Source organism: Thamnophis elegans, chromosome 9 (assembly GCF_009769535.1).
Source record: "Thamnophis elegans isolate rThaEle1 chromosome 9, rThaEle1.pri, whole genome shotgun sequence".
Classification (NCBI taxonomy): Eukaryota; Metazoa; Chordata; class Lepidosauria; order Squamata; family Colubridae; genus Thamnophis; species Thamnophis elegans.
This window is the reverse complement of record NC_045549.1, coordinates 48,858,344-48,875,235: the sequence shown is the minus strand read 5'-3', so window position 1 is coordinate 48,875,235 and position 16,892 is coordinate 48,858,344. Positions and strand designations below refer to the sequence as shown.

General features: G+C 39.3%; 1 protein-coding gene across 5 annotated transcripts in view; it reads right to left on the bottom strand.

Moving 5' to 3' along the window:
- The window catches only part of IRF2 (interferon regulatory factor 2), a 44,461-nt gene that overhangs the window by 18,474 nt on the left and 9,095 nt on the right, over window positions 1-16,892 (bottom strand). For all 5 annotated transcript variants that reach the window (XM_032224253.1, XM_032224252.1, XM_032224256.1 and 2 more), the window contains exon 2: window positions 219-313. In XM_032224253.1, the coding sequence (XP_032080144.1) occupies window positions 219-305 (87 nt within the window). In that variant the 5' untranslated portion in view covers window positions 306-313. The remainder of the gene's footprint in view (window positions 1-218; window positions 314-16,892) is intronic.

The following is a 16,892-nucleotide window of genomic DNA, read 5'->3' as shown; positions in this document are numbered from 1 at the left end:
ATGGACGGACAGACAGACAGACAGACAGACAGACAGATCACACGAAGAGGCAACCTTTTAGGCAGCAAAGAACAAAACAAATTGTCCAAAGCATGAGGCTCATTCATTTTGCCTGTAGTAGCATACTCTACAAAACATACTTTTGAATACTCTGCAGCCTTGCTTTAGAAAAGATGATGGTTTATTTTTCACTGCTTACAAATGCAGGCTCGCCTTACCTGATTTAGCCATTTCAGCCCTGGGATTTTGTTTGAATTTATTTGTTCCTCTAGCCATGGCCGCATTCGCATTCTTTCCACAGGCATTGTTTCCTCTGCAAGAAGAGGAAGTACTGATTATTTTGAAAGCCAAATTCATATTTCCTTTTGATTAAATACTCAAGCCAATGAATGCTGAATGTTTTGATGTACAGTAAAACAATATCAACAGATTGAATCTTGGTTAATCTTTCCTGAATGGTTATTTAGTTCTTATGAGCATTTACTTTACACTCAATCAGTGAAATGTCTACATCTCTTGACAATTTTCAACACTCCTTCAGCTTAAGAATATCTTCATAAAAAAAGAAGAATCTTTGAATCTTGCTGATCTCAAAGGAAGAGCTAAGTGTACCCCCAACCTTCTTCCTAAGACATCAGATACACTTTTGGTATAGAAATGTATACACACATAATTGCAGGGGTAAAATGCCCTCAAGTCTGCTACCGGTTTGCTTCATATGTGCATGCACACCGCAGGCACTAATTGTCAGAACTACCGGTTTGCCCAAACCGGTTCAGGTGAACCAGTAGTTCTGATGATCAGCTGTGCCTCACGATTTCTAAATCATGCGGCACAGCTGATTGTCACAAAGCTATTCATCAGAACTACCAGTTTGCCCGGTAGCATTATTTTACTACTAGTTTGGGTGAATCTGTAGCATTTTTTACTAATGGTTTGGGAGAACTGGTAACATTTCACCCCTGCATAACTGGGAAAATATGTTAAAGCTAAGACTGGTAAGGTTTCTAACCTTATACCCTGTAAGCTTGAACATTCACTGGTAACTGGGAGTTATTCAAGGAACTCAAGTCAGTGTGGTCATTGGTGAATTAATGTTGGAACAGATTGTTGGACCCTTTACGCTTTTCCAAGAATACATCAACCTATTTTTATTGAATTCATTGAGATTAGAATCATTTATCAGGTACTATAAACCATAACAGTGTCCAGAGAGCAAACATGATCATAAATTATGGACCTGCAATATAATTCATCAGTAAAATGATACCATGGTTGCAATATATGAATCAGAAATGTCATAATGGATGGAGGTTGTCATGCTTCGACAATATAAACTGATATGCTGGGCTATGCTGAATATAGAACTGACCTCACACCAGATCAACACATACAGTTGGAATGTAGACAAGTAAGATTTCAAGAATTAGAGCATAACCTCCAGTGTTTTCCTTGTTTAGTCAAAAAGACATCAAACATAAATTAATTACTAGAGCATTGTTCTAAAACAAAACAAAAAAATGTTTTCTGCTGGCTTACCATTTTATACATTAGTTCCACTACATCAAATAGCTGAAGAGCTTCAAAACAGCTACTATTCCTAGATGGTTCACATAGGAATGCTTAAGGCAGGGGTTAGAAAAATGCAACTCCTCACAGGCTGTCAAATTACACTTCCTTTCAGCCCTAGCCAGCATATCCAATTCCAGGGATAAAGAGGTAGTTTAACAACTTCTGGAGTACAATATGCCTTACTACATGTGTTTGTGGGCGGCTATTTTCAGGAAGGCACAACTAACTGTTTCACATGCAGTGCTGAAGTATTAATTTCCCCTCCTTTAGAGTGGGCCTGAAGAATCAATTAGAAATTTCCTAAAGGTGCTTTACAAGAGAGAACTGGACTTTCTTTGTTTTGTTTTTGAAGGTGTTTCTCTTCTCATCCAAGAAGCTTCTTCAGTTCAGAACTGAAGAAACCTCTTGGATGAGAAATGAAACATCTTCAAGGAAAAACAAAGGAAGTCCAGTTGCCTCTTGAAAAAGCACGTTTGGGACAACCCATGATTCACATGGCTAAGAATCTCCTTAGAAATCAATTAGGAAGTTACTTCTGCTTGTAAACTAGCTGAACTTTCTATAGGAGGCTATGTTTCATTTAAACTATGATGATTGCTACAAGATTAGGATCTGGCGGTGATTTATAACTTGGCTTATTAGTAAACTGCAGTTTAAACTAACCAGAATAATCACTTTGGAGGAAGCCTTGCTAAATTAAAACAAAAGCAAAGTTTCTAATCTTTCTGCCACAATATCTAGAAAATACAGGCGTGCAAGGCCAAAGCTTCCTGCTCTCCATGCACTTAAGTTAGCCAGCCTTCCTTGTAGTTTTGTTGATATATATATATATATATATATATATATATATATATATATATATATATATATATATATATATATATATATATATATATATATATATATATTTATTACAATAGCAGAGTTGGAAGGGACCTTGGAGGTCTTCTAGTCCAACCCCCTGCCTAGGCAGGAAACCCTATACCCGGGATGGCAAACCTATGGCACGTGTGCCACCACACAGAGCCATTTGTCAGGGCATGCAAGGCGCTGCCCTGCGCGCTGGCCAGCTGAGTTCACCCTTTTTTAAATCCATTTTTCACCCTCCCGACTCCAGAGGCTTTATAGGAGCCTGGGGAGGGCGAAAAGAGCTTCCCTCGCCCCCTCCCCCCGGAGGCCCTCCGGAGGCTTCATGATTCCCTGAAGCCTCCAGAGCGCAAAAGGGAACAGACTTCCGGTTTGTTTGGAGGGTCGTTTAAAGTGCTCCAGAGGCTTCAGGGAAGCCTCCTGAAGGTCCCTGAAGCCTCCGGAGGGCTTCCGGGGGGGGGCAGGGGAGGCTGTTTTCGCCCGCCCCAGGCTCCTATAAAGCCTCTGGAGACTGGGAAAAAAAGCATGCAAAAAATGGGGGGAGCACCTGTAGTGCGCGCATTGCATTATGGGTGCAACACGCCCACACACAACCCCCCCTGCTCTCCCCCCACTAATGGCCCGCGAGCCAAAAAAGGTTCGTCATCGCTACCCTATACCATTTCAGACATATGGCTATCCAACATCTTCTTAAAGACTTCCAGTGTTGGGGCATTCACAACTTCTGGAGGCAAGCTGTTCCACTGATTAATTTTTCTAACTGTCAGGAAATTTCTCCTCAGTTCTAAGTTGCTTCTCTCCTTGATTAGTTTCCACCCATTGCTTCTTGTTCTGCCCTTAGGTGCTTTGGAGAATAGTTTGACTCCCTCTTCTTTGTGGCAACCCCTGAGATATTGGAACACTGCTATCATGTCTCCCCTAGTCCTTCTTTTCATTAAACTAGACATACCCAGTTCCTGCAACCGTTCCTCATGTTTTAGCCTCCAGTCCCCTAATCATCTTTGTTGCTCTTCTCTGCAGTCTTTTTAGAGTCTCCACATCTTTTCTATATCGTGGCGACCAAAACTGAATGCAGTATTCCAAGTGTGGCCTTACCAAGGCGTTATAAAGTGGTATTAACACTTCATGTGATCTTGATTCTATCCCTGTGTTTATGCAGCCTAGAACTATATTGGCTTTTTTGGCAGCTGCTGTACACTGCTGGCTCTTATTTAAATGGTTTTCCACTAGGATTCAAAGATCCTTCTCACAGTTACTACTATTGAGCAAGGTGCCACATATACTGTACCTGTGCATTTTCTTTTTCTTGCCTAAATGTAGAACCTTACTTTTTTCACCATTGAATTTCATTTTCTAAGATAGTGCCCAATGTTCAAGTTTGTAAAAATCCTTCTGTATCTTAAGCCTATCTTCTGGAATGTTGGATATTCCTGCCATCTTGGTCATCTGCAAATTTGATGAGTTCCCCATTTATCCCCTCATCCAGATCATTGATGAAGATGTTGAAGAGTACTGGGCCTAAAACAGAACCTTGAGGTACTCCACTGCATACCTCCCTCCATGTAAATGCAGTTCCATTGAGGACTACACATTGAGTGAGGTTGGTCAGCCAGTTACGAATGGTGGTGATGCTGTCTAACCCACATTTTTCTACTTTGTCTAGTAGTAGGTTATGGTCTACTTTATCAAATGCCTTGCTGAAGTCCAAGTAAATTATATCAACAGCAGGTCCACTAATTTTGTCACTTTGTCAAAGAATGCAATAAGATTAGTCTGGCATGATCTATTTTTGACAAACCCATGTTGGCTTTTGGCTATTCCTTGGTTTACTTCTAGGTGTTTGCTAATTCATTGCTTGATTATCTTTTCCAGAATCTTTCCTGCTATCGAGGTCAGGCTGATAGGTCTATAGTTTCCTGGATCTATTTTTTCCCCTCTTTTGAAGATGGGAACCACAACAGCGCTTTTCCAGTCCTCTGGCAGTTTCCCGGTGCTCCAGGATCTCTGAAAGATATAGTTCAGTGGTTCTGAGATCTCATCTACCAGTTCCTTCAGAACCCTAGGGTGTAATCCATCCGATCCTGGTGATTTGAACTCGTCTAGGGTAGACTCACTTAAAATTTTCTTCCCTATTTCAACTTGGGTTCCTAATCTGATTTTTATGGTGCTGTTTTTGATAAATTTGGGAGTCCTCCTGGACCCACAGCTGACTTTCGAACACCATTTGTCGGCTGTGACCAGGGGGGGATTTGCCCAGGTTCGCCTGGTGCACCAATTGCGACCCTACCTGAACCGGGAGGCCCTTAGAACAGTCACTCACGCCCTTGTGACCTCAAGACTGGACTACTGTAACACGCTCTACATGGGGCAGCCCCTGAAGAGCATTCGGAGACTTCAGCTTGTCCAGAATGCAGCCGCGCGAGCGATTATGGGTGCACCCCGGTACACCCATGTCACACCTATCCTCCGCGAGCTGCACTGGCTACCTGTTGGTCTCCGGATACGCTTCAAGGTGCTAGTCGTTACTTTTAAAGCCCTACATGGTATTGGACCTGGGTACTTGAGAGACCACCTCCTGCCAATCACCTCCCTACAACCAATTAGATCCCACAGATTAGGCCTCCTCCGAATACCATCCGCTAGCCAATGTCGACTGTCGACCCCTCGGGGGAGGGCCTTCTCTGTGGCTGCTCCGGCCCTCTGGAACGATCTCCCCGTGGAGATCCAGACCCTCACCACCCTTCTGGCTTTCCGCAAAGCCACTAAGACCTGGCTGTTCCGGCAGGCCTGTGGCTGACGAGTTCCCGGCCCCACTTAAACTGTTGTGACTGTTGTTTTGTTTTTTATTTTGTGTGTCTTCTGTTCTGTTTGTATTCCCCTTCCCTTTGGTTTGTTAGCCGCCCTGAGTTCCTCGGGAATAGGGCGGCATACAAGTTGAATAAACCTAAATTGGACTATTTTTTTTCCCCTTTGTGTAAAGACAGATGCAAAAAATGAGTTAAATGGTTCTGCTGTCATGCATGCCTCCTTCAGTAACCAAGAAAGAAACCTCCCAACTCCATCGTTTATGGAATTAAAAGTACTTTTACTAGTTATGAATAGATAGCAGCGAAGTAAAGCAAGATCTGAGTCAGAAAAGCACGAAATCATACATATCAAACATTTGCCCAGCCCCCTCCCTTCAACAACCCCCCACCCCATTGCCCAATCTGCAACTTCCTTAGATGTCATGTGGGTTGCATCTCCAAGAACCATCATCAGATTGGTATGCAGGACAGTTGGTCTTGACCAGGTCCAAACATTGGCCATCAGCATGCACAGAAGATGGTGAGAACAAAACTCCCTTTTTGACTATCACTTCTGTACCATATATTCCAATCCCAAATACCATGCCCCCCTTCCCATTTCCATGGCAGCCAAAAACAAGCAAGCGAAGCAGAGGCTGACATCTGCTTTCTCCCTGTTGCTTGTCACCTTCTTGCCATTTTCTCCCAGCAATGGGCCAACTGTTTCTTTAACTTTTTTCTTGTTTTTAACATGTTGGAAGAAGGGGTTTTTTTTTTTTTTGTTTTTGTTATTTTTTACTTTTGTGGCAAGCCTCTCTTCACTGAGCCTTAGCTTTTCTCACTTCATCTTTACAGGCTCGGGCTATTTGCTGATATTCTGCCTTAGTTATGTCCCCCTCTTTCCACTTTTTATATTTATCCGTTTTGTCTTTCAGTTTGTCAGAGAGTTCTTTAGGCAGCCATACTGGTTTCTTTTGGGAACTGTTATTTTTCTTCTTCATTGGTATTGTGGTAGACTGGGCTTTTATAATCTCATTTTTCAAAAGTTCCCAAGCTTCTTGAGTTGTTTTTCCCTTGAGGATTCTCATCCATGGAATCCTTCCCAAGCTCTCTCTAAGTTTATTGAAATTAGCTCTCTTAAAGTCCAATACTCTAGTTTGACTTTGTTCTACTACTTGTGTTTGCATAATATTGAATTCCAGTATTGCATGATCGTTTGTCCCAGGATTCCTATGTCTTCAACACCTTCTATCATTTCCTCTCTGTTAGTGAGAATTAAGTCCAATATGGCCGATCCCCTTGTTCCCTTCTCTACCTTTTGGGTAGGTAGGTACCTATTGGTGCAGAGTTTGTTTCCCAGTTGATGTCAGGGTAGTTAAAATCCCCAATTACTATTGTGGTGTGCTTCCTACATACCTTAGTTAGCTGACTAGCAAAAAGTTCATCAACTTCCTCTGCTTGGTTGGGTGGCCTGTAGTAGAGACCTATGACAATGTCATTCCCCCGCCCCTTAATATTGATCCAAATGCATTCAAGATAGCTCTCATCATTGTTGTGCTCTATTTCTGTAAAGATGTAGTGCAACTCTACCTCCTCTTTTATTTGGTCTATTTCTTTTAAATAATTTAAATCCTTCTAACTATATGTTCCAATTGTGGGTTTCATCCCACCAAGTTTCTGTAATGGCAACAATATCATATCTGGCCTCATTTACTTAATTTCTAATTCACCCTTTTTATTCCTCATACTCTGTGCATTGGATAGATATTTGAGTCCATTTTGATTGACTCTGTGTTTACTGTCTACATAACTTGTGTTATGCCTGACTGCCCCTATTTTCTTGCCACTTGTATGATTTGTGCACATGGTATGGCACTCACTATTAAATGCCTGGTTTTGCTTGACAGGAGGACTGATCATCTTACCCGCACAAACATCTGTTACATGCACTGATAACCCTATGAATTTTAGATTGCTGGGGACAGAAATGTTCTGTATCAATTAATTATCTGTCCCTGCTGTTCAGTTTAAATGTTTATCCAGAAAATCTGTGAATTTAATGCTCAGTCCCTTTGTTGGATGGGTGCAAACCATCTCTTTTGTATAGTTTTTCATTGGACCAGCTGCAGGTATCATGACTAATAAAACCAAAGCCTTCCCTTTTACACCACTCCTTTAGCCACACATTAAACTCTGCTACACGCTGGCCCTTCCCTTTTTGTTCCTTATATACTGGTATAATCTCTGAGAAGATAAGCCTACAACCTATGCTACTAAGTTCATATATACATATAGCTAAAGCAGAGCTTTCCCAGAAAAAGACCCAGATTGCACAGTCCCGAACTGGATAAGGAAAGAGGAAAGAGGTTCAAGATAACCACTTTCTAGAATTTCTCAGGATATATCTAGTATCTTATAGCTTTAGTTTGGCAAGATTCTGTCAGGTGTAAGCAAATAAAGGATTGGGCTGTCTCTGGGCTCAGACAGAAACAGGCAAAATGGTTCAAATGACTCAAGCTATTCAAGGCAATTGATACATATTTTGAGTGCCACCCAAGTTTGTTCTTACAATACAAGTAGATATATAAGTTATTTAAGATACGTAAATACATAAATAAATGGTTCTCTCATCCCTTTCCATACCCTGAAAACTACTTGAGAAAAGTGTAGTTACATAAGTTAAGCAGAGCATCTCAATACCTTCTCTTCAGGTCGGAAGAATTACTTGAGACAATGTCATAAACAAAGTTGTCACAAATGGGAGAAACCCTGTTTATGTCCTCAGAGCATTTCCAATGATCTCATACTACCATCATCAACAATTTGCCACTGATATGCTGGAAGAAGGAAAACATCGAGTTGATTAGCAAATTCTGACAATGAGGATTTCAAGCTTTGTTATGACTATGCTTTGGATGAAAAGGAAGAAAAAGAGGTTGCCACCCAGGCCATGGATTGTGAATTGCAGCAACGTGAAGGACCAGCTGGCTGGATTTGGAATCAGCAAATTCAATGACCTGAAATGCAGAATGGTTTAAGGGTAAAAAAACAAGAGGAAGAAAGCGTAGTACTTGCTGGTTCCCTGTGACATCCATGCCAAGGCAAAAGTTGAAAGGTCCACCATATGCTTTACTATACATGAAATAAATTATCTACTTTGTTAAAGCAACGGCAAATCTAGACAGTATACTAAAAAGCAGAGACATCACCTTGCCAACAAAAGTGCATATAGTCAAGGCTATGGTTTTTCCAGTTGCAATGTATGGCTGTGAAAGTTGGACCGTAAGAAAGGCTGAACGCCAAAGAATTGAGGCCTTTGAACTATGGTGCTGGAGAAGACTCCTGCGAGTCCCTTGGACTGCAAGGCGATCAAACTAGTCAGTCCTAGAGGAGATCAACCCAGACTGCTCTTTAGAAGACCAGATCCTGAAGATGAAACTCAAATACTTTGGTCACCTAATGAGAAGGAAGGACTCACTGGAGAAGAGTCTAATGCTGGGAAAGATTGAGGGGAAAGAAGAAGGGGACGACAGAGAATGATGTGGCTGGATGGAGTCACTGAAGCTGTAGGCGTGAGCTTAAATAGATTCCAGGGGATGGTAGAGGACAGGAAGGCCTGGAGGAACGTTGTCCATGGAGTCGCAATGGGTTGGACATGACTTTGCAACTAATGACAACACTTTGTCATAAAAATAAGATTGTCCCTTTGGACCAGCACCAGTAAAAATAGCTTCCACTCCTGCCTTCTTTGAAAGATTTGTGAAACCCTACTTTCCCCTCAGCCAGATGTTGCATTTGGACTGCACTAGAGGACAGCTGTGCTTTCATTCTGAACTGGCCTTTCTAATCATACTTTCCATTACCTTTTCAAGCATTTATAAAGTGGAACATATTTCATCTGTAACATGAGAAGTGGGCCTTGACAAATGCATATACTAACAAGAGTATTAAGACAACTGTGTCAAGAAAGACCCAAAGCTTTTAGTTTTTATGCAACAGCAGCTTTGGAATGTCTTCTTTCTGTACATAAAAAACTTGTTGCATAAGCTGTTTCCCCAGAAAGGCCTGCCTCCTCTGTTAAAATTCTTTCTACCAAACAAACAAAATCCTGTCATACACAAATCCTAGTAATCAATTATTTGCACACTGATTAAAGAAATTATAGTCATGCAGCGGTCCCTTACAACTTCCCAAACCCACAAGGAAATCCTGCTTGCCAAAGCCTAGTATTTCCTAGTATAACATAATGGGAAAATATTGTCTTATTCCTCGTTAACAAGACAAATTCATAAAGCAGAATTCTGGCTTATTAACCAACAACAAGCCTTTATTTTTTGATGTAAATATGATGAATAATTACAAGTTAATGTAAGTTAACACTCTGAATCAACTCGGGAGCACAGCTAGAAGAGGGACATAGAAATTCAAGGAACAGGACCTCCAGGGGTTTTATGTAGGACTTTATTAATTATGAATACATATTCAACAACACCTGTTTCTTTAAAAGGGCTCTAATTCATCAATTTCCAAAAGAAATATTTCGATATTCTAGATTCATACACATCCTGTCATGGCTACTTGTCTCCATGCATTTGTCATTAGGTAGTTATTAATCCCCACAATGGGCATTATAATTTTTAACAGGTATTCCCATTACATGGAAATAATGTGAAATCTTTGTTTTTAATTGTAATAAATTAACTATAAAAATTATGCACCTGGGACAAATGCCTTGGGTATCCAATCACACTTGGCCAATAAAGAGTTCTATTATTTTATTCTAATATCTGGAAGGAGAACTCTTATCAAAAGAATGAGAAGCAACATATTCTTTTTCTGTAAAGGGGAGGGGTCAAATTCCTGATATTATAAGTGTTCATATGAAAATAACTTTTTAAATATGTGGGGAGCAACCACATGAGTTGTATTTAATTCAAACTTTGATTCCCATCCTGACTTTAACTGGCATTTGTAATGTTGCCTCCAAATTGTATGTGAAAGCCAAGCGAGTCTTCAGGGCAAATAAGCAGGGTCATTCTTGCTTGATCAATTAATTAGAGTGAAATGACCCTTTTGTTCCCAAAGGGCAACCAACTGGCACCAACAGCTGGTGAACTGCACCACCTCAACAGTGGCATTGGATATCTGGAGGCTTAAATCGCAGCTTAGGTTAACAGATACATGTATTATTACATTAAGATTATATTGGTAGCCCAAGGGAGGTATCCTCTATGAATTTGTCAAATGTCCCTTTAAAGCCCTATATAAGACATTACCTATTTCATATCTTGCAATAGTGGAACAGAAACTTGGGAGGGGGAGCAGTATTTTCTTGTCTGCTGACCCCATTATAGCTATCATACTTTTTGAAGCTTACTTAATATCCTTACCTAATATGAATGAGTATATTTTGCATGCACCTAAAGGGCTCTAGAGATTTCAGTACATTCACCTGCCAAATGGATATTGTGACCCAGGTAAAACATAGAGTGCATTCTAAAGTGAGGGGAAGTTGAACTGAAAAAGCTTAAGCTACCTTCTCAAGTGACAGCTGTACAAAACACAAAGTCAAAGATGAGACTCTGCTGATTGCTGTAACTTCTCTTATTAAGCGTCCCTGCCACCATTTGCATTCAGGGTGTGAGATATTAGCATAAATGCAAACTAGACAAGGATTCAGGTCAGTCCTATAATTTGTCAACTTGCAGTTTCCCTTACTAACAAAGAGATTACAATATAAGGCAAGGTTGTTGTTTCATGTTGGTCTCCTTACCTGAAACAAGCCTTCTGGAACCAGCTCTAAGGGCAGTCATTAAAATGCACTGTTCATGGAGCTCTTGCCTCTGAAGAAAATCAGCAGTGGTGGCTACAGAATTCATTCTTCAGTAATTGTGGCCCAGTCTTAGAAGGAGATATTTACTCACCTGGACCAAAAGATCCCAGAGCAGAAAAACCATAACCCCATATGCACTTTCCTGAAGAGTAATTTATTTTCCTCTTTCTCCCCAGAACAAAAGAGTTTAAAGAGCAGTTTTCTTTTCTTTTTGGCTCTGAGATGAAGGGAAGTCTATCTGTGTTTCGGTTTTCTGTTTCAATATTCATTTTACAGAAGTTGAGCTGATGCCTTTTATGGAAACTTTAGCCCCCAAACTCTACAAGTTAGAATTGAAGCCTGAAATCCAAATCTGACCAAACACACCCATTTCCACAAAGCACAATATCAACTTAATAGAAAATTGATAATGGACAGAGAAAAGGTAATTCAATCAATTCAAAGAAACGTTTCTTTGAAAGCTAACACAACCACCTATTATAGAGATTAATCTCAGAATTTGTTTGCACAGCATACCAATACATAAGCAACTGGTATAATCTATGTGGTGTGACGTTAGCCATTATGATTGGTAAGCTATGGTGTATCACTTTACCCAGCAACTAATGGTTAACAAAAGTGGTGTAAATCAGCCACAACACAAGAGAACATAGGATATCCATTCTTTATCCATTCAAAGGCATTAACTAGAAGCCTAGCAAATTATATCTGTTTGATGTTCTAATGCACATGACATCACTTGTCCTGTTGCCAGCACCTATGTGTCCTATTTCCTGCTGTCTGCTCTCCCTGCTCTTCCTACAAAGATACACACATTTATGTATGTATGTATGTATGTACGCATGGTTCTCTTGATTATCTCTATACCTACAATTCAGAACAGAAGGCAGTACCAAGATACGTCCCTCAAGAGACTTCCCTATCTCTCAGCTGCAAGCTAAAACATTTTCTCTAATGACTCAGCAATGCAGAAAATTCTACCTCATCAACAGTCCCATGCAGTAAAACCCAACAATAATACATACAGTAAGATAGTAATGGAGAACAATAAATATATTCCTAAAAGAGAATGTTCAGTTTCAAATAGAATCATTATCCAATTCTGTTTAATAAGCAAAATTGTGGTACCAAGAGGGCAGCAGCTACTTGCAACAAAGAAATAATCACACACCAGAGCCTTGGAACAGGCTTGTGATCTTGTCTGACAGTTACATGATGTCTTCTCCTCAGTATGGGAAAATAAAAGCACTGAATGCCCAAGTGTCAGATCTGTGATAATTCTAAGGAGACCAAGTACATATAAAACAAACATGAATAAAATAAAAATGTATTTACCAGTAATACTTTCTGCTGGGCTAATGTAATACCTCCAGTGGACACAAGCCTTCTGTTGCATTAAAATAAAATTCGCTAATAAATTTTGCACCAAAAATCATCACCTAGGACTTTTCTTTGATGCAGGCTGAATTTATAATCAGTTGAAATGTTCTTCAACTAGTTTCTAAAAATACTATTTTATATCATACTTCTATTTATTTTCTTGTATTGAGTTTGAATCATGTTCTAGATAGAAACCTAAAAGTTATTATTGGTGGGTGATGACATATATCGCTCCAAAAGGAAGAGCAGATGGTGTAGCCCTAACATGAAGTCCGATGCTACTGGGTTCTATAATAATGTTGGTTACGTATATGTGGGTATCTGGCTTACATTAAGGGGCTAATGGTGCTTCTGTATACGATGTGGTATGATTAAATTGTCTACACTCTTCACAATATTTAACTGTTCAAAAGAAAGGGGAAGTTTGAGAGAGTTGCAATGAATAAAGCAACTTGCTCACATTCATCCTGAGATGTTACATTCTCACTGGGCTGTAGTGCTTCTTCTGAAAAGTTCTAGTTTTTGTTGCTATTTCTTTTGCGAAAGTGTTTCTCTAGGACATATACCACCTCAAGACATCAGGTTTACCTCTTGTGCCCTTCAAAGCTTCTGGTGCAGTTTTCAAAGTTTCTTCAATATTTAGCAAAGTTTCTTAAATATTCTTCAATATTTAACATCAAATTTTAATTTCCAATATGACAAAAGGAGATAATCATTTAATATACAGAGTAACAACTGAGCCATGATGGTGCAGTGGTTAGAATGCAGTATTACAGGCTAACTCTACTAACCGCCAGATAAGTATAATCAAGCATATTGTGATTGTACTTAAATACAATGAAATTGGTTAGATCGAGATCCGGTGAAGAGTTTGATTCTGACCGGCTTAAGGTACATTCAGTATTCCATTTTCTGGGATTGGTAAAATGAGAACCCAAATTGTTGGGGAACAATATGCTGACTCTGTAAACCACTTAAGAGAGGGTTGTAAAGCACTATGAAGCGGTGTGTAAGTTTAAGTGCTATTGCGAGCTGTAAAATTTAATTATCTCAAGGTTCTCTTTTTCCCATATCCCTACCTCCTTTCTCACATGCAGCTCCTGCCCCTCACTCATGTCCTGTCTAAAAAAAGAATACTCCTGCTTTAGGATCACTACTTTTTCACACATTTTCAACAGGAAGCTGGATAGCAAAAGCACTCACTGTAGATTGCACAATGACTCAAAAGTAAACTATTAATAAAATCAGTGGAAACTTTTCTTTGAGTCAGACCAAATTGGGAAGTCTCTTGCTGGAAGAATTTTTAAAAGCTTGGAAAAAAAAAGAAGTTTACACAAATTATAAGCATCAAACAAGTGTCTTGTCAAAATCAGAAACACAAACTGAAACCAGTGAACGGAAGAAATAAGAAATGAAACTGAACTGGGTATTATACTTAGATTGGTTTTGATTCTAGTCAGCAGCTGGAAAAAAATAAGTTAAACCAAACCGTAGCAGTAACTGTTTGACAACTGCCATCAGTTTTTTTGTTAATTTTGACATTGTTTTAGTTTTATTTAGGATTCATTAACCTCCAGGTGTTTTAAGATTATTTTTGGTCCTGTTATGTATACATCTTCTATAATAATTGCTTTAAGATCAAATTATAAAACTCTCCAAAGAAGTTTTGGGGTGTGTGTGTCATAAGAGGTAAACTATAGGCAGTTCCAATGTGCTTTTTAAAGAGGCAACTGGATTTTCTTGTTTTTCTTTGAAGACATTTCCCTTCTCATCCAAGAAGCTTCTTCAAGTCTCAGAGCTGAGAATCTCTATAGATATTAAACTACAGGCAGTCTTCCTTTAGCAACTGCTTCCTTTAGCAACTGCCTCCAGTTACAATAATGATGAAAAAGTAATTTTGCAACCAATCCTTGCATTTATGACTTTCACCGCTCGGTACAGCAAAGGAAAACTGAAGTAAGACCATAAGTACAGTCACAATTTCATTTAATGACTACTTCATTTAACAATCAAATTGCCAGTCATAGTTGTGGTTCCTAAAGCAGGAACATCTGTATCTCTTTGTTAAGACACAGCCTTAAAAGCATGAGCACAACCCTCCACTTTCACAAACTATGCAGGTGATAGTTTTTCTTTCAAGAGAATTTGGATTAGGACCACCTAAAAATCACATATACATTTATTTCTCTTCTGCCTGACATTTAGATAAGATGTTTTATAAAAACATCTCACTGCTTTTGTCCCTATTGTTGCTGTGAACTCTTTTTATAAAAAGCTCTGGGCAGTGAGAGCCTTTTATGGAAGATAGTCTTAGTTTCAGCTCTTCATAAGAACTGAAATAGAAGTTTATTTTTTTATCTGCCACATACACACAGGAATAATTGGCACAGTAGAAACAGAAAATAGAGAATAGGATTTTTTAGGATAGCAGTGATGGGCAAACCTGTGGACATCCTTGACAAGGAGCATGTTTATAATAACAAATGAATATTAAATACTAAACATTTCTTTTTCCCCCATTCCAAAGTGGAGAATATTTTTCTACTATGAACAACAGTAATTTTGTGGTTGGCAAATACTTTGATTAGTACTCTCAAATTCCCAAGTATGCTCCCCAGACTTGAAGTTTCTTACACCTGCTTGATATGCCCAGATCCCACCGACTTGTTTCTCTCTGCTGTATTGGGTCCCATTCAATAATGGCCCAGGCAATGACCTCCGTTCAGCAATAATAGTTGCAATGGCCATTGTAAAATAAGCAGCTCTTCGTACTTCTCAAGAAAGGCTCCCAAGTACTGCAGAAAGAGAATGCTATAGAACTCAAGTGCCCACCTGCTTCAGTGTGTCATAAAACCTCCTTTTAATCATGGTATATACTTTCACAGAATTTGAATATACTTAATATACTTTATACTTTCACGGAATTTGCATAACAGGCATGCAGATTCAATGCCAGGACTTATTGAACTTCCTACTGAGAAATATACATGACAATTTACAAACCAATAAACATGGAACTACTCTGGATAGCATCACTTTTGCCCATTGTCCAAGCAGTCACTAATTAAGAACTCTGACTTGCTTTATTTATTTATTTGGAATGACAGATAAATACAATTATACAATAATACTTCAGCATTGTTTTTAAATAAAATCATGGTCACATAGTAAAGGGACACTCCTTGCCTTATCAACTCAGCTTGTTATCCAATGTGATATGACTAACAACTGCTTCCCTATCCCAAATGTGAGTCCCTATTCAAAACTTGTTCACAGTTATCCAAGTATTTTGGGAAGGCATCAAAACACCAAAACAAAACGCCACAAAACATCACTGACCACAGTGCTTGTAAGAGACTGAACGAACTTTTAAAGGAATTAGAATGTTTTTTCTAATTTATAGAAATTCTATACCTTTCCAACCTTTGCACAAGCTATCATTTGCATCAGCATATGAACTGAAAGATCATGGCTAGGATTTAACCTACAAAGTAGGACTGCAAACCAAGATTTAACCATGTATGTGAAGGTAAAACAGGTAAAACAGCTAGCAATGATTGTGTTTGAACTGAGCTACTGCTCGGTTTCAGCCAAGCAATAGCTCAGTTTCAGCAGCTCAAATAATTAGGACACAAAATATTTAGGCCTGAGTTAAGGACTGACAACTGATTTTAGGTCCCAAATCCTGTATCTGTTCCACTATACAGTATTAAGTAAAGTTCTGCTGCTGCTTTTCAAAAGTAAACCATTAGAGTGGAAACAAAATTACTCAATGCCACTCTGAAGCAGACAAAAGGCCAAAAGGCCATTAATACTTATTACACAATCTAAGCTTAGAGCTTAATCACACCTTCTATAAACAAATATACAAAGCTGTCAAGGGGAATTTTACCTGACAAGGTACACTGGACTTCCTCCTGATTAAGCAGCTATTCTCCTACTTGATGATTTTTTGCTGTTGTTGCCGCTCTTTTGCAACTGAATAGGGAATTTCTGATGTACCTAATGACTCACACTCCCAGAAATTATGTTCAGACAGCTTAAGTTACAGTATTGCTTCGTAAAATTTGGAACCAGTGTACTCAGCTCCTTCATGTAGATCTTTTGCCTTTTTGTGAGTCATCAATCATCAATTCCCTTTATAATATTTATTAAAAATATAAACTCTTGAGCATATAGTCATGGCTGGCTGAGGAATTCTGGGAATGGAAGTCACACATCTTAAAATTCTCAAGTTTGAAAAACACATTATTTTACATTCTGGGCAACAAATGTAGGAAGATGGAAGGTTTTGGGGCCACAATTGTTAGGCCAGCTGATTAGATTTTCCCAAACAGTTCCCGAGCCGCATGTGGCTCTTTGACCCCTCTCCTGTGGCACCCTGCCGACCCGGTTGCGTGACCTGTTCTCCACCCCAAGACACTGGCCCAACCCAGCTGTGGCTGACACCAACC